The 19,923-nt window shown below is 51.4% G+C and overlaps 2 protein-coding genes across 3 annotated transcripts in view; one reads left to right on the forward strand and one right to left on the reverse strand.

The window, feature by feature from the left end:
- Nucleotides 1-19,923, forward strand: part of CDK5RAP1 (CDK5 regulatory subunit associated protein 1) — a 115,674-nt gene that overhangs the window by 92,128 nt on the left and 3,623 nt on the right. The window lies entirely within an intron of this gene.
- Nucleotides 1,484-19,214, reverse strand: BPIFB1 (BPI fold containing family B member 1). The gene is made up of 15 exons (XM_032419372.1): nt 19,100-19,214; nt 17,871-18,012; nt 17,078-17,185; nt 15,845-15,994; nt 15,031-15,112; nt 11,635-11,698; nt 9,798-9,883; nt 8,589-8,768; nt 7,679-7,732; nt 7,064-7,222; nt 6,545-6,612; nt 5,972-6,017; nt 4,800-4,863; nt 3,786-3,862; nt 1,484-1,600 (listed from the first exon to the last, which is right to left on the reverse strand). The coding sequence occupies exons 1-15, from the start codon at nt 19,212-19,214 to the stop codon at nt 1,568-1,570; spliced, it is 1,428 nt and encodes a 475-aa protein (XP_032275263.1). The 3' UTR covers nt 1,484-1,567.

A 19,923-nucleotide genomic window follows, 5' to 3' on the forward strand; every position in this document is an offset into this window, starting at 1 on the left:
CTGGGAAGGAGCTGGCCCTTAAAGGTGTGGTAGTAAGCAGGTGACCCCCGTGGGCTCGGTCCTGTGGGGTGCTGTGGGAGCCAGCGTGGAGTTGCTCCCCTGCCCCAGTGGCTGAGGAAACAGGTTCTTTATCCACCAACCTCCAGGATGCCCCTCCTCCAGGAAGAGATCATGGGTGGCCAGAACCCGGGAGCCACGGCTGTTTTGGAGAAGATGGAACCAAAGACTAGAGGCCCTGCCCCATCTTCCAGGATCCTGGAAGCGCCCCTTCCCCTCAGACCCTCATACAACCCTAGGGAGCCAGAAGGGACCTGCCACCAACCGACAAGGGGGAGATTGGCTTTCTCATCTTCATGGTGAGAGAGGGTTCGAATCCAGACTCAGTTATGATTTAAGAAAATAATGGAATGTGATGTGTGGGGATGTCGACGCAAAGTGTGTCTGGGAGTCGGGGATGCGTGGGGAAGCTGCCACACGGGGCCTGGCCCCATAAGTGTTGGCTGATCCTACGTAAGCACCTCGTGCAGGGGCTTGTCCTGTCCCTTCTGTGTCCCTCTCGGCCTAGCCCATGTCTGGTAGACGGGAGAAGCTCCTTCCGGGCTGCATTCCCAGGCAGTCACCTGGTCTTATGCCAGTTTATGCCCTGAAGTTGGGTCATGCCTTTTCCTGAAACACCCACCTGTCCCTTCCTGTGGTCCCTTGTGTAACTGAAGGGCTCTGTGTACTGGGGCAGGCCCAGAGTCTGGAGAACAGGGGCCCTGTTGTTTGTCCTAAAACTGCCGGGTTCAAGGAGGCCAGGCAACAACGACTGTCCAAGTGGGAAGGGCCTTTAGTGATGAGGCGTGACATCCTGAAGGCCAGGTAATAACAGTGACAATGACGTCACCCACCGATGATATTATCCGGGTCCTCCCATGTGCCAGGAACCCTGCTGTCGCATTTCATCCTCATCCCCTTGCCTCCTCCAAGGTGGGGACTATGATTCTCCCCATTTTATAGAGAAGGAAAAGGAGGCCCACAGAGGGGAAGCCACATCCCAGGGTCAAACTACTCTTGAGGGGTCATGCCAGAACTCAAAGCCTAGTTCATTTGCCTCCAGAGTCACCCTGTTCCGAGAGCCCTCAAGTCACCACACTATCTAGATCGACAAAACATGTGTCCCCCACCTAAGAGGTTGTCCCACACTAGGTGCTATTGAGGCTGACACAGAAGGTAGGTGGGCACAGTTGGCTTTCTTATTCCTGAAGCCCAGAGAGGCAGCCACGACCCTGGACATATATAGTCCGTATATAGTCCATATATGGCCCAGACATAGCTCGGGCATGGCCCAGATTGGCTCAGAGGTGCCTAAACATGACCCAGATATGGCTTGGATGTCCAGTTCCCAAGGCTGCCAGAAGCAAAATGACTCCTGAGTTAGGACAAAGATACACTGCAGACTGTGGGAGTCACAGACAAGTATTTATTTATTGCAGAGAGACAGTCTACATACTCCCTCTGGGACCCAGCCTACCCTGGATGGCCACCATCCAAGTCTTCATGGGAGAGAGGAGAGCAGTCCTGGGGTCTACGAGGAGGCTGGGGTGACCACAAGGGAATCCTGGAGTTGGAGGAAAAAAGTCAATTCAGTGTTTTACCTCCTGCCTTGATGTGGTTTATGCAGGTTTATGTGGTTCCTCCACAGGGTGGCCACTGGACCTGGGGATCATGACCCTGAACTCACACAGAATTCTTGGAAGGGTCAGAGGAGTAGAGTGTGTGTGTGAACAGTGAGGTGGTGCAGGGGTCTGGGGCACAGGTAAAGTATCTGCATGCAGAGGATGGGATTGTGTAGGACCGTTGTCCTCAAGTCCAGGTGATCACCAAACTCCCCAAGAGGTTTCATAAAATGCAGATTCCTGGCTGTATTCACTGGGTCCCAGCCAGCTAACTTTTTAATAACATCACTCTGCTTTTTTTTTTTTATGCAAGGAACTTAATCTAATAAGATTTCCCCCAATATTTTATTATGATAATTTTTAAACAGAGAGTAAAGTGGAGAGAATTTCCCAGTGACCACTTGTATACTAAGCATCTAGATTCTACCATTAGCTCTATCTAAACCATACTTGTTTTATCTCATATCTGTCCATTTATTCATTCCTTCAGCTAGCTTTTAAAACATGTATTACAAAGCTATAAAAAGGAAATCAATGAGCTGCTAACTCAAAATAAATGAACAGAGTAAAACAGGAAACTTGGAAACAGATCCAAAGAATGACACAATACCTTTCCAACCCAAAGTGCAAATGATGGATTATGCAATGCAAGCTGAGTAAAAAAAAAAAAATGGAGGAAAGTAGCTAAATGCCCCTTCATAAGAGATATGTGAAATAAACCAAGCTCTAGCCATCCAGTTGTATGGACACTTGTTCATCCAACATGAATCGAGTGTACCATGTATTTTAGATAAACTGGTTATATTATAACTGGACCATTGTAATGTAGTCTATTAGGGTATGACCCGTGTATTCATACAGCGGCTGGGTTTTACAGAGGAGGAAGCTGGGCTCAGGCCAGAGGACCTGCCTGAGGTCATGGCTAGAGAGAGGCAGAGCTGGGATTGCACTGGGGCTCTGGTTCCCGAGTCTTGACTTTCAGCCTCTCTCCGTACTGTCCACAGCACTGTTCTCATTATTCTCCATCACAGCCAGCTGAAGGGTGGGACACAGATTTTGAGGGTGGGCCACTCATATTAAGTCATACATCCACTTGCCTTTGAAGCTAGTTAACAAAGCCTCCTACCCTTACACCGAATGTGACCTTGTGGCGTGGGGAGGCATTTTTGATACTTCGTTTCCTCTCTGAATTTCTCTGGAACGAAACAGCTCAGGAAGTCAGTGATACCAATCCACAGCTTTGGGCAAATCAGGACTAATACGAGTTAAAGGTTTGGCCCAAAGTGCCTTCTGTCCTTGGGTTGGACACCTTGGCCATGGAAGGGTAGGCAATCACCTGCGGGTTTTCTTAATTCTAAATAATTCTACTTCCAATGTCTCCCTACCTAGAGTGGACTAGAAACTTCAAGAAGGTAGGGGTTTTGTTCACCGTTGTGGACAGTGCCTGGTATACGGTAGGTGCTTAGGAAATACCTGCTGGCTGGCTGACTGAGACAGGCCCACCTCACGGCCACTGGCTCCTGCAGAAGTTGGGGCCCAAAGCAGGTGTTATGAGGGCAGGTGCAGAGTGCGAATCCCAACTTTGCCACCTACTGCATGCGTGTCCTTGGAAATGGATTTGCCGTTTTTGAGTCTCAGTTTCCCTATCTGTAAAATGGGGATTACAGCAGGATCTGCCACATCGATGGGTGTGAAGACTGAACAAGATGCTGTTCAGTGGCACAAAACGATGATGGGCTATTGGGTACTATTAATGCTAATATTTGGGGGGTGGGAGTGATGCTGCTACAGCCCCCCTCCCTAGCAGCTGTCAAGGAGGGTCGATGCTCAGCGAGCGTCTCTTGAGCACTTACCGTGGGCCAGGCCTTACTGAATGAAGGAACAAGTGAATGAATGAATAACGGGTAGACTGGGGAGGGCTGGAGGGGAATGCTCCCCAGGCTAGGACAGTCGCACTCTTACACTTACAGATGAGGAAGTGAGGTCCGGAGAAAAGAAGGAGCTGGTCCAGGGCCCCCCCCATGAGTGGCCAGCTGGGTCAGCATTGGGGTGCAGGCCCTGCCTCCCAGCCCAGGACTCCCCCAGCAACTGTGCCTTCCCTGGGGCAGGACGTTTAAGCCCACTCACCTTGGTAAGAAAGGATGAAGCTTCCCTGAATCCCCAGGCCTTCACCATCGATATTGGGATCCCAGATCTTAATTTGCCTGAAATAATAAATGTGGTCAGAGACCGCTGGGCTTGGGGTGGGATTGAGCAGCCATGGGCAGGGAACTCAGGGCCCAGCACACCCAGTTCAGACTGTCCCTCCTACCTCTGCTCAGTTGCCCTCTGGCCCCAGCACCCCCCCAGCCTCATCTCCCCGCCCCGTGCTTCCAGCACCAGCTGCTGGCCGCTCCCAAGGGCACCCCTCACTCCTCTCACACTTCTGCTAAAGAGCCATCAGGGGCTCCTGTCATTCACAACAGAGGTGTCTATACATTGAGATTTCCTACTCTAATAAAATAAGTGAAAAAGAGGTAGTTGGCGTAGGTTACTAATTCTCCGCACCCCTGCAACCTGGGGCTTAATCAGAGTACGTCTACCATTTCTCTCAGCTTCCTCCACTAGTAGCACAAATAACAACGCAAACATCAGCAATGGTTAAGAGAAGTTGAGACCCAACTGTGCCAGGCTCCTCCTTCAGCCCCTTATAAACGTCGTCTCCTTTATGTGCCGGAGGAAGGCACTTTTATTTTCCCATTTTACAGATGGAGAAACTGAGTTAGCATGATAAGGCAGCTTGTTTGAGGCCAGGTAGCAAACAAGAAGGGGAATCAGCCCTTGAACCCAGGGCTCCCTGAGGCACCTCGAATGTGCTCTAGCTGTTTACACCTCTGTCTCTCTCCCGCCGTCAGCCCTGTGAGGTGGGGGCATTGCCTGGTTCACCTTGCATGCCTAGGTTCTGCACTAGTAAAGGAACTGGCCAGGGAAGTTGGAGATGGAAGAGGTCATTTCTAGTTGGGTGACCAGGAAGGCTTCCCGGAGGAGGTAGAATTTGGAGTAGGCTCTGAGGATGGATGGAAAGTGAGATGCAGGCAGGAGGAGTGAAGCACCCACCCTCAAAGCCCAGGGGAATGGGGGATGAATAGCAAAGGGACGCACTGTTCTCGTTTGGCAGTAGGACAGAGACGAGGATCTCAGTGGTGATGTTTTTCAGAAGTTCAGGCTGTGAAAGAGAGGGGCATTGTTACCCTGGCTGAGGATCCAAGGTCCCCCAAGCCCTACCCCTTGGCCAGAGCAGCCAGGGAGATGCTGGAATCCCAGGCTCCTGCCAGTCAGAACTGAGGGTTCCTGGGACCAGCCAGGCCGGGGCCAGTACAAATCCAGCTGGGCCCTGAGTCCCAGGGCATGGGGGCGGGTGTTGGGGAGCATTAGAGGGATGCACCCCCCACCCTCAGGGGCTCCACTGCTGTGTTCTAGCTGAATTTGCCCTGAGGGAATTTCACCCTGTTTCCTGAATTTTGACTTCTCCAGTGAAGTCAAAGTTCTGATTTTTATGCGGGAACCTCTCCACTTAAAAATTAGCCAAAAACAAGAAGAACCATGAGAGACGATGGACTCTGAAAAACAAACTGAGGGTTCTAGAGGGGAGGGAGGTAGGAGGATGGGTTAGCCTGGTGATGGGTATTGAGGAGGGCACGTTCTGCATGGAGCACTGGGTGTTATGCACAAACAATGAATCATGGAACACTATATCTAAAACTAATGATGTAATGTATGGGGATTAACATAACAATAAAAAATTTAAAAAAAAAAAAAAGAAAAAAAATTAGCCAAAAACAAAAAAAACAAAAGAAAAAAACACAAAACATGTGGACCAAAAAACAAAACAAAAAAAACCATGGCAGAAGACAGGATTCAGCCAGTCTGGGATCTCTGATCCACTCTAACTCAGCTGGGGAAACGGAGGACCAGAGGGAAGGGGCTATCCAGGGTCACTGAGATGAGTCTACGTGAGCAAAATGAGATTTGCAAAAAGGGAAGGGATATGTTTTCTCATTAAGAATCAAGATGTTACAGAAGAAAAGTGAATGTGTATCTGTGTATCTGTGAGTATGCATGTGTTCTCAGCCGTGTCCGGCATAAAGCAGGTGTTCAGTAAACACCAGAGCGGGGAGGTTGGACTTTGTGGCTGATAATGTGGAGGCTGGCCAGCCCACCATGGGGCTGCCTAGGGTGACCTTGTTCCAAGCAAATCTTGGTCAGTGTCTCTTTTTTTAAATGGACCATCCTGGGCTGCCCCTGTGCCCCAGGGACAATCTATTAATACTCACGCGGAACAGGCCAATCCTTGAGTTCATCAAGTGGATCCAATCAGAGCTGCAAAGGAAGATGCCCTTGAGAATGGCCTCTCAGAGGCTCGCTTATTCATTCATTCATTCAACAACTATTTATGGAGCACCTACTATGTAGGGTTTGACTTATCCCAAGAGGCTCCAGTTAGCAACCCCTGAACTCCCTTTGGGGTAGCAGGAGGGCTGTGGGATGTGGGGAGAAGGTGGGCAGAGGTGCAAAAGGCAGCTGGAGAGCTGTGCTTCCTGACTGGGCTCATGGGTTGACGGTCACTGCCACTGTCTTGGAGTCCTCCAGGAGGGGCTGAGGGGATGGTGCTGGTCATGCTGTTCCCATGGCCAAGGTCAGCCTGTTCCAAGGCTGCTGCAAAACCACTCTTCTTTCCTTCCCTTTCTCTGATGTTTGGTCCCCAAAGCGGGACAGTCCAGACTAGGTCACCTTTCTGCACGTTCCAGAGTAGCCTTTACTCCATGCTTATACCCCAGAGGTTCAAAACACTTGGTGTTTAAAGCAACCCACTGGTCACAAGGTGAGACAATGATTTACATGTTTACCTGATGTCATTAAAGTTGAGCATAAGTCGGTCATCTTTGGTGTAAAACTGGGCTTCTGAGCTGGCTTCCTGCAATGAGAGAAGCCCGTTTCTTTCAGGGGTTGTGTCAAGCAGAGGGGGAGAAAGGCTCTTCCAGCTGATGTTGCCAACCTGATAGGATATTATCAGCTTGGGGCACTTCCATGAGGGGCTAATCTCTCTGAGGATGAAGGCAGAAAACAAAGTTGCCAGATGGGAAGAGAAGAGTAAAGATGACATTGTTTGAGCACCTGGATCCAGCTATTTTTGAAGCTAGACCATCTGGACTTCTCAGTTACATGAGTGAGTACAATTCCTTCTGTGCATGTGAATTAAGTGTCTGCCCAAAGAGCGTAACTATTAAAGTCACAGGACCAGAGCTGGGCCTCCAGCTGGGTGACAAGAGTGGTGGAAATGGTTAGGAAAGCAAGAGGGGTGAACAGGAACAGTGAATAGGAGGGTCCCACAGGTTGCTGCTCATGCCACAGACAGTTGAACTCACGATGCCCAGGGTAAAGAAGGGGTAGTGGGCTTCATTGGTGGCGAAGACTTCCAGCACGATCAACTGGGCCACCTTGGCACTGCCCTGGTCCAGAAGGAGCTCTGGGGTCTCCCGAGTTAGGATCTTCACCATCTGTGTGGGCCCCAGCTGATTCGCAGCCTGGAAGGACATCAGATCCGCGGGAGGCCTCCCGAGTGCCTCACCATGGCCCACAGGCCCCATGTAGCCCCTGCGGCCTGGGCCCTGGCCCCCGTCCTGGCCTCCCTCCTTCCTCTCCTGCTCCAGCCACCGTCCTTCTCTCCGATCCTGGAGTGGATTTTTGTTGTCCCCATCTCACAGCCTTTGGTTTTGCTTCTCCCTCTGTCTGGGATACCCTTTTCTTCAGGGAAGCTCTCTCTCATTTCCTGGGTTACATTAGGCACCCCCGTAATGCCCTCACAACCCCTAGAATCTATCCTCTGTCCACACTTGTAGCGGAAATCGCATCTGTGTACTTGATCCAGGTCGCACTGCCCTGTTAGCCTGACTCCCCAGGGGTCAGTCCTACACGTATTTCACTCCCCAGGGGTCAGTGGACAGACCACAGCAAGCACTGCAGACGGCAAGTGGACCAACCTGTTCACTGATCACCTTGATGTTTGACTTCAACCGGTGGGCCAGCTCAGGAAGCTGAGGATGAGGGGAAGGCAGAGCAGGTCAGCCTGAGGGAAGAGGGAGACGCACCTCCAGCCGCCCACTGCCCAGATCCCCAGGACCCCAGAAAAGCTGGGTGGGCCTGATGGACCAGGCCCCATGACTGTCCCTGGTGGAAACCAGCCCCTGTGTCAACTGCTGTGGGGCATGGGGTCCTCACTGGCCTGGACTTTTACTGCGGGTTGTTGGTGGTTGTGGGTCTTGGGCAGCTCCCCGCTCCCCGAGGACATGGAGACGTGAGCCAGTTCTTACTATAGTCATGAATGTGGTTGCCGGTGACCATTCCCCTTTTCTCATCATACTAACTTTGGGCCAACCCTTTCCCCCTCCGGGCCTCAGTTTCCCCATTGGTCACTCTAGAAGAGGTGGTACACTCCAGTTGACTGGTGGTGGTTGTCTGCTGTGCTGGGTTGATAAGGATTCCAAGACCATGTCGGCATCTAGGCTCACTAGTAAGGAGGATCCTGATCGATTAGTGATGTCTGCCATGAGTCCCACAGTGGACAGCAGGGGCACGACTGCTATCCTTAGACCACTCACTATCTAAGATGCCCTTTGGCCCGTTATTTGGTAGAGGAAGCAGGTGTATCAGGTTCCAGAGGGCAGACCTAGGACTGGCGCTGGATGTTACAAGGAAATTTGCAGCTTTAGAGCTCTATGTCAGAGGCAGGGTCTGAGAGGAGGGAGTGAGCTCTCTATTACTGGAGGGATTTAAGCTGAGCCTGACAGGGGATTACTGCTCAGAGGCTTAGGGCAGTCCTTGAGCCCCCTCAATTCAGGAAATTCCCATGATGCCGCAAAGGGGGCCCCATCCTCTCATGCTGAGACTGACCACATAGTCCAACAGGACTACGATTCCCTTTGGAGGAAGCAAGGCAGTTACTGCAGCGTTCACCACATCCTGCCTCACAGTGAGGCTGAAGGGGGTGCTGTCCAGGTAGGGCACTGTTAGGGAAATTGCAGACTTGTTGAACCACTTGGTCACGTCTCCATGGGAGTCCAACAACTTGGCCTAAGAAGACACAAAGCAGACAGTTGGCTGGGGACCTTAACTCCAAAAACTTACCCAATAACGACCTAGAAGAAAATGACACCATTCAGCCTGTTTCCCTTTGTGCCTTTGCTGACAGGACGCTTAGCCTGGAATTCAGCGCCTTCCCTGAGGTGATGAGTGATCTCACGTGGCCGGCAACGTCTACTCCTCCAGCACCCCTCAGTCTGATTTTTTAAAACCTAGATGTCTTCTTTGGCATTTAGGTTTTGACTTCTCAGACACCTCACGAACCCTTTGGATGAAGGGAAAATTCAAAATTGCAACAAAATTGATGAAAATGTTTGATTGCTGCCATTTCCCAAAGGATCCGTGAAAACTGCGCTGGGCCTCCTGCTGTCCAGGTTCGCCTGGTCCTTCAGGGAGCCCAGCCCCAGTATGAGCGTGTGGCCCCACGTTTCCCAGAGCGCTGACGTGTAGGACTGACCCCTGGGGAGTTTCTGGCTCCTCCTGCCTGCCAGGCCCTGTGCAGCCTCACTCTGTCTTCCCCTTTGTGACTAGTACTGTCTGCATTTACAGATGAGGAAACTGAGGCTCAGAGAAGTGACAGAACTTGCCCAAAGTTACACAGCCAGGGAGTTGTGAAGCTGGGAGAGACACTCAGGTCTGTGTGATCTCCAGGGATGGGTCTTGATCCTGGGCTCTAGTTTCAAGGTCATCAGATATTTGGGGTTTGGCAGGGGCTCGCCTCAGAGGAAGGCCAAGAGCCCCAGTGCATACGCTGGCCTCTGACTGGGAAAACCAGAGGCGGAGGCCAGGTTGCTGGGGCTGATGCTCTGTGTGTTGCCCTTGGATTCCACCTGCTGGGGTTCCTCCATCAGGATGGTTTACATGGGACAGGTTTGGCCCGTTGAGTTCCTAAATCAGCCTGTGTATCCTAACCGTGAGTGGTGTTTTCTCCCCTAAAACAGACCCATGGTGTCTGGTCCTTGGCAGTCAGAGAAGGACAGTGGTGTCTCCACTTTCCTTTTGAGGTCCCATGACACTCACCCCCAGCTCGAGCTGGATGACATTACCCTTGATGGCAGGAGACAGAAGGTCAAACTCCAGGCGGTCAGAGCCGAGGGAAACGGGCACTGCTCGGGGACAAGAAGAAAGTTCTGTGAGGGAGGAGGGCAGTATTGGATGGGGCGCCTTGGGGGCTGCTTTTGGCTGGAGCTGCATTATTGCCTGGGGGTTGGTAGGGAGGAGAAGAAATAATGATGTTGACAATGAGAATGATGATGAGAATGACATTTATTGAGCATCTGTCAAGCTCCACGCGCTGTGTTAAACCTTTACACTTACACTTTACACTTACTTAGTCTTCACAATAACCTTAGGAGGTGGGTCTTATTATTACCCTCCTTTTACAGATGGGGAAACAGGCTCAGAAATGCAAAATGACTTGCTCAAGGTCATATTGTGAACAGATTTGAGCCCGGTCGGTCTGATGCCAAGGTCCTGGTTTGGAACAAGACTGAACTATTGTTTATAACTCTCTACCTCCTCCAGGGGATCGTGATCCGCACCCCTAGCCGGGACAGAGTACCTGATGCACGCCCATCTGTGCATTGGATCGCTTGTGTTCGCCTGAGGATTCCCCACTTGGCCGCCAGGGGGCAGTGCTGTCTCACCTGCCCTGGCTCCTGGGCCGAGACTGGGGAGGGCTGCTGAGAGATAGGTTCAGGGACAGGCAGGGAGTGAATCCTTGGACCACCTGCTCCCCTGGGGAGACCTCCTGCCCTGCCCCTGAGGAGCACAGGAGCCAGACAGACTTCTGTTCGAGCCCCAGTAGCCTTGGCTACTCTATTCCTACCTCTGAACCTCAATTTTTCCCATCTTAAAATAGGGGTAGATACCATAGTAATACCTGCCTCATGGGTTGTACAGGACTGGTCCCTATTTAAGTTGGCTCATATCTGAATTACACCAGACTTGGAACTTGCAGAAGTGGGTTCAAGCCTTCTCCTATCACTAATTTCCTCTGTGTACTTGGACAAATGACTTAGTTTCTCTGAGCCTCAGTTTTCTTCTCTGTGAAGTGGGGTGATGATGGCTACTTCATGGAGTTATCTGAGACCCAGCCCAGTAGGAGCTCTTTGGGTGCTCACTGTGTACTGATTCCATTCTCCTCTTCCCCTCCACCCTGGTCACCCTCTGAGTGAGCTTCTTCAGATCCCGAAACAGTGGATGGTAGCATTTTCTTCTTCCTGCTAATTCCCACTCTGAGACCTCTGAGCACAGCACAGTTGTGAAGTCGGGCAGAAGCCTGAGTCCGTCCAACCCTGCTACTCTTGGGGAGGGAGAAATGGTCTCCTTCCTGAGCACACATCTTGCCTCTTCCCCTGTTTTCTCTTTTCTAATAGCCCACAGTAACTGCTGTCTCATTCACACATTCATTCGTTCATCCATTCAGTTCCTGTTTGTAAGCCCTTCTCTGTGCGGGCAAAGCGCCTATGTGCCTGGAACCTCCCTGGAAATAATCCTCAGTAATAATCTTGTGACGTAGGGATGTAGAAACCCCATTTTACAGATGAGGAAACTGAGGAGAAGGAGGTGGAGTGGCTTTCCCAAAGTGACAGAGCCAGTCAATGGCAGAGCTGGTATTTGAACTGGGAAATCTGACTCACATAGAAACTTGCACATAGTAGGCCCTTGTGAAGTCACAGATGTGGTGAATTCCTGTCTGCTCATCTTTAGGAGGGATTCACGGATGCTCATTGCACTTGCTGCTGGGCTAAGTTGCTGCTCAGGCTTGACCTGGGAGGCCTCTCCTGGGCAGAGCCAGGGTGTGGAGGCTGGCTCAGCAGTAAAGGAAAAAGGTGGGAGAGAGCAGAGCACCTACCCCTCACCAGGTGCAGGAGGTCCGCATGCATGTCCTCAAAGGCCGCCTGGATCACGGGACACAGCTGCAACAGCACAAATACAGAGGCTCCATGATCGGGGGGCCAGAACACAGCTCCACAGCGACCCGTGCCTGGCCCACCCAGCCCGAGCCCATGCGTCCATGGCCAGCCAGGCTTTTGTCCATGAGATCGAGGGCTTGGTGTTGTGTCCACTCCATCAGCCATCCCTGCCGTTCAGAGCCCATCCCAGCCCCTGGCGTCGCCTGGGTTTTTTTGCAATGGTTTGTCCCTTACCCTATGCCCAGGGGGCACCTAGCTGGCCAGCTGCCCTCCCCATCGCACTCTTTGTCCTGTTCACGAGAGCCCATGTTTTCCATAAGAGGGAAATGGAGAATGCATTTCTTCATTCACTTACTTAGTCGACTGAGTTCCTTCTGCACGTCAGACTCTAGAACAGAGTGGGCAACGCAGACCCAGCCAGACTCGTGCACAATCTCTGTGCCTTTTGTGGGTTTTAACTCCAACACATCCCTTTGCCTACTCAGCTCTTCTTTCCCTAAAACAGTTAGCAGTTCTCAGCAGGGGGCTGATTCTTTTGCCTAGGAGATACCTGGAAATTTCTGGAGACGCTTTTAGTTGTCACAACTTGGGGAGGTGTTATTGGCATCTAGTGGCTAGAGGCCAGGGAGGCCACTAAACACCCCACAGCGTGTAGGACAGCTCCCACAACAAGGAATTCTATGACCCGAATGTCGATAATGTGAAAGGTAAGAAACCCTGGCCTCACGTAATCCTGGCCTCGCCTGTTTTGCTTAAGGAGGAGGTTAAACCTCTGACTCACTTGCTCGTGGGACTCAAGAGTCTTGTTCTCGGACGCCTGGGTGGCGTAGTTGGTTAATCGTCTGACTCTTGGTTTTGGCTCAGGTCGTGATCTCAGGGTTGTGAGATCGAGCCCCACGTCGGGCTCAGCACTCAGCGTGGGTTCTAGTTGGGATTCTCTCTCCCTCCCCCTCAGCCCCTCCTGCTCATGCTCTCTCTCTCTCTCAAATAAATAAATAAATCTTAAAACAAACAAACAAACGAACCCCAAAACCCAGAGTCTTGTTCTCTGTTCTAGGCAGCCCATTTTCTAGGTCAGTGCGCTGAGATTTTGCCATTTGTCTTAGAAACAACATCCCCAGTGAAAGAATCTTCTGGTTGACCACCCACTGCTACTCTTGAGAAAGAACAGTGCACTTTGAGAAACTTTTTCTATGAAAGTTTTCTATGAACAGTTAACTTTTTCTATGAAAAATCCATTCCCTGCTTCTAGCTGCTTTGCCAACCCAGAACCCAGGGTTGGAGGACTTGGGCTTGGAGACCCCCAGCATTCGCTACCAAGGGCTAGTGTGTTCCTCATGGGAAAGGTGTTGCTGGCAACCTTGGCCTTGTCTCTCACAATTCCCCTTCTTTCACTTTCACCAGTGGTTCTCAACCCTGACTACACATTAGAATCCTCCAGGAAACCAGCTAGAATTCCCTGGGATACTAAGGCCCTGCCCAGCCTCATTACATTAGAATCTCCATCAGGATTTGTAAAAGCTTCCCCAGGTGGTTCTGATGTGCAGCTAGGGTTGGGACACACATATTTCCACTGAAAAGGGCTTTGGCATTTTCTAGATGGGTTCCTGACAGATTTAAACATGGTATGCCTTTTCCCTTCATTTCACTTAAAATATTCATATGACCATTGTATCAAATCCACTGACTCATGGTGGGAAACCATGGTGATTAATGGAATGCCCGTTTTCTCATATCATTCATTGCACTCATATACTTTCACCCTTAAAAACAGATATTATCCAAACAGCATTTTTAAAAAAAATACATTTTTTAGCTAGTGAAGTATGGTGCCAATTAAAATATGATTTTGCTGGAGGCTGGGAAAACATTTCCAGCTGGGCCCTACTTTAAGAAACTCCCACCTTTAGGGGCGCCTGGGTGGCTCACTCGGTTAAGTGTCGGACTCTTGGTTTCAGCTCAGGTAGTGATCTCCAGGTTGGGAGATCGAGCCCTGCTTTGGGCTCCACGCGTAGTGCGGAGTCTGCTTGAGTTTTTCTCCCTCCCTTTCCCCCCGCCCCTCCCGACTGTGCTCTCACTTTCTTTCTCTCTCTAAAATAATAAAGAAACTTCTACCTTTAAATAGAAAAAAAAATTCGTAAAAAATACCTCATGTAAGAAAAGACAAATTTTACAGAATTCTTCACTTTCAGATTCCTTTTAGAAGTCTCTCTGGAATGGTGTAGTAAAGTACTAATATGATGCCACTATTATAATAATTATGAATATTATACAGTGGCATAGAACATAAGGAATATCAAATTATATTGACACTGAGCACAGCCACATACAAAGATGAATGCATGTGGGTGGAGATTGGAAGGCATATATATACAAAAGAAAAAAATGGCTGCCAAGTTAAGGTGGAAGGATTATGGGCACTTTTCCCCCAAAGTCGTTTGAGTTATTATATCATCTTTTCAATCCAAAAAATGTTATTATAAAAAAACATTAGTCATCTGACAAGCTGTTTCGAACCCCAGGAGGCCCCCTGTGGTGAACCCATCTTGGAATTTACAGTGGAAATAATGGTCAAAGTTATAGTTTTAGTTCCCCTGTGACATATAAGGGACATATAAATTGAGATTATCTTGTGTTTATTGACTCAGAAAAATAAATCCAGCAGGGCCTGGTGGGTGACCGGCCCCTGAAGACCACAGGTTGATGTGACACAGTGGTATGCTAGACCCAGCTCGGACCACTTTGTGAGGGCCAAGTGTTAAATTTTCAGGAATTTCTGAGCCATGTGGTAAACCCAGACAGTTTTAAAAATTAAATTATATAAACTTATGACTAAATAAGTTATATTAAATGCAAAGCTAATGAGAACTCAAAACTCATTACTTCCTAATTATTTTGTTATATTTTATTCTTCCCTATTGCCCTTGAGGTTATTTATGTCAGTTGCATCTGGGTGGTGGAAACACCATACAATAAGGTGCTGCTCTGTGTTTCTTACCAGCTCTGCTCAGTGACCTCGCACAAGTAGCTTGAAATTGTCGTTGGAGCACGTGTTTACACCAGAGAAATCAGCAAGTGCTACAAATCAGGGTTCCTTCCACTCAACCTCCCCAGAGCCAGTTGTTAATAATTTATCAGCACATCACTGTTCAAGGTCTCCTGGGTGACTTTTGGCAGTTCCATTACCTTTACCTCAACGATCTACTTAAAGAATGGTCAGGCCCAGAAGTTTCCCACTCCAGGAGACGCAGGGCCCTGAGCACCAGCTCGCAGTTCCACCCCAGCCCCACAGGGGGAGCAATCTTTGCAGGCCGAGAGGCCCTGAGTCCACTCACCTGAGTTTTCACCAGCTTGGGCAGGGCTGGCACCAGGAGGTTCGTGACCCTGTGGGCTAAGGAGTTGACCAGGAAGGAGAGCCTTCCGGAGAGGAGAAGGGGAGAGAGATTAGGAAGGGTCAGAGATGACAATGTTTTACCGAAGGGAAGACAGACGGCCCAGGGGAAGAAGGCGCTTGCTCAAGGTCACACAGCCTGTTCCAGACAGGACTGGGGGTAGAGCCCCAGCCAGGTGTGGATGGTGGCAGAGAGTTCTCAGGGAGTAGAAGCTGGGGGTTGTCTTTAGAAATGCGTGCTGGAGACTGGGACGATGGCGTTGGCATTTCTCCCCATTCTCCCGATAAGGAGAAGTGGAGGGAAGCGCCGTGCCGTGTGCTGAGTGCTTATGGCCGTAGCCGGAGCTGTAGCTCATCCCCTCACCGTGGCCTCCAAGCTGAGCCCCAGGCACGCAGGTCACCAGCAGCACTCGGACAGTAAATGAAGGTGATGCATTTGCTTGACTCCAAAGCATGTTTTTACCCAAAGCTCCACTCAGGCCTGCCCGAGGTGGTTTGAGGGGCCCTAGGAATGCGGCTCCTCTCCACCTTCAAATCTTTGCCCCACTTCCTGGCAGGATGCCTGAAATCCCACCATCCTTGTTTCTGCCCTTGATGTCTTGAACTTTCTTTGGCATCACAGATTCCCCAAAAGGAGCCTCAGCTCAAGAGTCAGGAGGGATCGGTCCCTTTCTTTCTCTGGGCCTCAGTGTTCCCCGTCACCACCTGGCTTCCCTCCCAGGCGTGCTGGGAGCCCGGCGGGAGGTGGCCACACTCACGTATGCAGCAGGCTGATGCGCAGGCTCCCCGGGCTGTTGGAGCAGCCGTCGAGGGCGAGGTGGGTGTGGCCCCTCTCCCTGGTGTTCACTCGGATGATGGCTTGTACCTCCGTTTCCATGTGTATCTCCACGATGGTCTTGACCAGGGGCCTGGGAATGGATGTGCCCGCACTGTCTCAGCCCCAGGTCGGAGCAAACCTGCTGTCTATCTCAGTCTGCAGGTTCTCTCCCCTCCCAGCTCCTCTGATGGCTTCTCCTCATCTCCCCCGGATGTCACCCCACCAGGTTCAGGTTTGGGATTCCTGTCCCGGTTTAAATCCTCTGCCTCTGTCAACAGTTCCCAAACTTATACCCAACTCCTTACCCAGATGTCTTACAGGTGCCTCAAATTTAACATGTACAAAACCAAACTCTGGGGGCACCTGGGGGGCTCAGTCGATTAAGTGTCCGACTCTTGATTTCGGCTCAGGTCATGATCTCAGAGTTGGGCTCCGAGCTGGGCGTGGAGCCTGCTTAAGATTCTCTTTCTCCCTCTACTCCACCACCCCCCTCTTGAGCACTCTCTCTTTCTCTCTAACACACACACACACACACACACACACACACACTGAACTTAGGCTTCTTCCCCAAACCTGCTCCTCTCATGATCTTTCCCATCTTGTTGCTGGCCACTCCATCCTACCCAGGAAAAGCCCTTGGAGTCAGCCTTGACCTCTCTCTCTTTCTCCAGCATTCAATCCATCAGGAAATCCTGTTGCCTCTACCTACCTCTGAAACATATTCAGAATCTGACCACTTCTCACCACCTTCCTGCCCCCAAACCTTGGTCCAAGTCATCTCCATCTCCCCCCAAATTATAACAGGTGCTTCTGGATGGCCTCTCTGCCTTCAAACACAGCAGAAGCCTTCTTTAAAAGTTCAGTCATGTCATGTCTCTCCTCTGCTCAGAACCCTCCATGGCTCCCATTTCACTCAGTAAAAGCGAAGTCTTCACCTTGGCCCACAAGGCCCCACAAGGACCTCACCTCCCACCATTCTCCCTCTCTCTCCCTATTCTCTTTGCCATCCTTTGGACAAAGCAAGTGCCTCAGGGCAAAGGACGCTTGCCTCAGGACCTTTGCACTTGCTCTTCCCTCTGCTTGGGACTCTCTTTACCAGATCCCGTGTGGAGAAAAAGGGCAATGTGTGAATGAACCTGTCAGGCCTGCTGTAACTGCCTGAGGGGACACTCACGTGTTGAGTCCAGCCACCATGTCCAGGGGGATCTTGACCGCCAGCCCCTGGCCTTCATCTGAGGGATCCACCTGCAGCTGCAGGATGTTGGCTGAGGTGACTTTCAGCCTGGATGGGACACGGGAGAGAGGAGATGCATGCCTCATGCTCAACTGAATATCATCTCCGAACTGGCCCCCTGACTCTTTCCTGTCTCCCCTGGTGCCCAGCCAGGGGTGTCCAGCGAGCAGCCGGACCTGAGCCCTGTCCATTGACTCCTCCCCAGCATGGTCTGGCCCCCAACCCTCCCTCCACCACTGCTAAAAAGGCTTCCATGGCTCCCTGCCTCTTAAGAGATGAATCCCAGATCCTTGGGCTGACGTGGAAGACCCTCTGTCCCGGCCCCACTGACCTCTCAGTTCCATACCTTGGGGTCTGAGTGACTCTCACCACCCTGTGCCTTGCCCAGGCTGTCCCCAATCCCTGGAATGCCATTTTCTTCTTGTCTCCTGCTGAGCATGGAGTCACTGGCTCACCTGCCGCCTCCACTGACAAGTGTCACTTTTCCCCTTCACTGTCCTTCCCCAGGCAACCTTCCTCTGGGGTCACCCCGTTAGGGTTCCTGTGTCGCTCTCTTATGGTTATTGTTAACTCCTCTGGGAGCTTCTGAGGGAGGGACTTTGACCGTTTTTCTTGGTCACGCAGAGTTGACACCAACTGTTGCTTGTTGACTGGTCGACTGAACATGCCAAGTGTGTCCTGGGCAGAGGGGTGGGGAAGGAGCTAGCGCCCAGCTTGGCCCTGCTCCACTTACCAGATGATATGGTTGAGGATGGAGTTGACCACACTGCCTAGTATGCGGATGCCCCTGGCTGGCTTCTCCCGTATGGTGCTGAGCAGTGGCAGCTGCTGGAGGATGCTGATGGCATCGTGGTCGTTCAGCTCCTGTGTCAGCCCTGGAGGCAGATCCCAGAGATTAGGGGCCAGCAGGAGGAGCGAGATGAATGGCTTGGCAGTGGCCTCAGGCCTGGAGGTGGCATCACCCAGGGCTGCCTGGACCCGGACATAAGGCCAGGGGACGGATGGCTCCATCCTGACCATCTACTGTGGAGATGTGGCTTTGAGGATGTTGGTCCAGATAGGTCATTTGCACATAAGGACTAAGGTGGGGGCATAGGTGGGACCATTCACCCCTCGGAGCATTGCCAGCCTCTGTGGGAGCATTGGCCGGAATACGAGCGTATGGGCCTGCATCCCTCCCACCAGCCAGCAGCAAACCCTCTGGAGCCAAGAGGCGGGGAAGCCACAAGGCTTTGTTGGGGGCTGTTTTGCTGCCAAAACATACTTGCTAACAACTCTCTGACACCCACATCATATGGGCCTGTTGTCCAGAGAGCCTCGGGTGCTGAGCTGAGATAGGAGAAGCCAGGAGTCCTGGGTTCTGGTCCCTGCTGGACTTTTCCCCTGGCAGCCAGAGCCCATTTGGCTTGTGTGAAGAGCAGGTCAGAAGTGCTGGGTGCTCCAGAAGCAGCTCTGGAAGCAGCCCGCAGCCCATGACTGAGGGGAATTGGTGTATAAATACCCCAGCTCCCTCAGCCCTCTGGCAGGATGACCCGGGTATGTGTCCCCCACCATGTCCCAGAGTCCCCGTGTGTTGCTTCTTTGCTCCGTGATAATGGAGGTGGGACTTGTAAATATTCCTCCTTTGCCAGCTGGCAAAATGTTAAGCCTTGTCAGTGGAGGCTCTGGAGGGACATAAAGAAGGATGGGGCCCAGTGGAATCATGGAATTGAAGGGAGGATCTTAGAATCACGGAGTCTTGAGATCATAGGCACTCCCAGCCTTTACAACTCATCCACTTGAGTCTCACCCTAGAGCTGGGATTCCAGCTATGCCTTGCACACTTCCAGTGATGGGGAACTCCCTCCCTCCTTTGGAGGGCTGTTCCACCTGCCCTCTTGCCTTATGGTGGTGAGGCCTGGGTGACCGAGATTTGCTTTTTTTTAGGGGGGCAGAGGGAGAGAGAGGCCCCCCAAGACTTACTTTCTTTGATGATTTCTCGGCCGAGGCTAAGAACTGCAGGGGGATTGAGGGTGGCTCCAGCCAAAGTAGCTGCCAGCAAACCACAGAGGAGGGTGAAGGTGAATGGGCCAGCCATCTTTTTGGGGATCGGTGAGCAGCAGGTGGCAGGGGAAGGAACCTGGGGTGAGCACAGGTGAAGGAACCTGTTAGCTGGGCAGAGAGGTCAAGGGCAGGCCCACCATGCCTGGTGACTTGGGGCACAAAGTCCAGAAGAGGCTGTTTAGTGAAGTGGTTAAGAGTGTGGACGGTGAGGGGCGCCTGGGTGGCTCAGTCATTAGGCCTCTGCCTTCGGCTCAGGTCATGATCCCAGGGTCCTGGGATCGAGCCCCGAATCGGGCTCCCTGCTCGGCGGGAAGCCTGCTTCTCCCTCTCCCTCTCCCCCTGCTTGCGTTCCCTCTCTCGCTGTCTCTCTCTCTCTCAAATAAATAAATAAAATCTTAAAAAAAGAAAAAGAGTGTGGGCTGTGGAGCCCGACCATTTGGGTCTGTGTCCTGCCTCTGCCGCTAGGTCTAGTTGTATGGCCTTGGACCAGCAGCTTAGCCTCGCTAGGCCTCAGTTTTCTCATCTGGCAAATGGGCATAATGAAGCAGTGCCCTACTTCATAGAGTCTGGCACTTAAAACCCTCCATAGTCCAATCTCAGCCAACTTCACCTCCTGCTTATTTCCCTCTTGCTCTATAAGGTTCCGATCATTCCAAACTGCTTGAAGTTCCCAGAACATACCCCGTTCTGTCCTGTTGTCTGTGCCTTTGTCCTAACTCTTCCTGCTTCCTGTGGTGCTTTCC

This window comes from Phoca vitulina, unplaced genomic scaffold (genome assembly GCF_004348235.1).
Source record: "Phoca vitulina isolate PV1807 unplaced genomic scaffold, GSC_HSeal_1.0 scaffold22, whole genome shotgun sequence".
Taxonomy (NCBI): domain Eukaryota; kingdom Metazoa; phylum Chordata; class Mammalia; order Carnivora; family Phocidae; genus Phoca; species Phoca vitulina.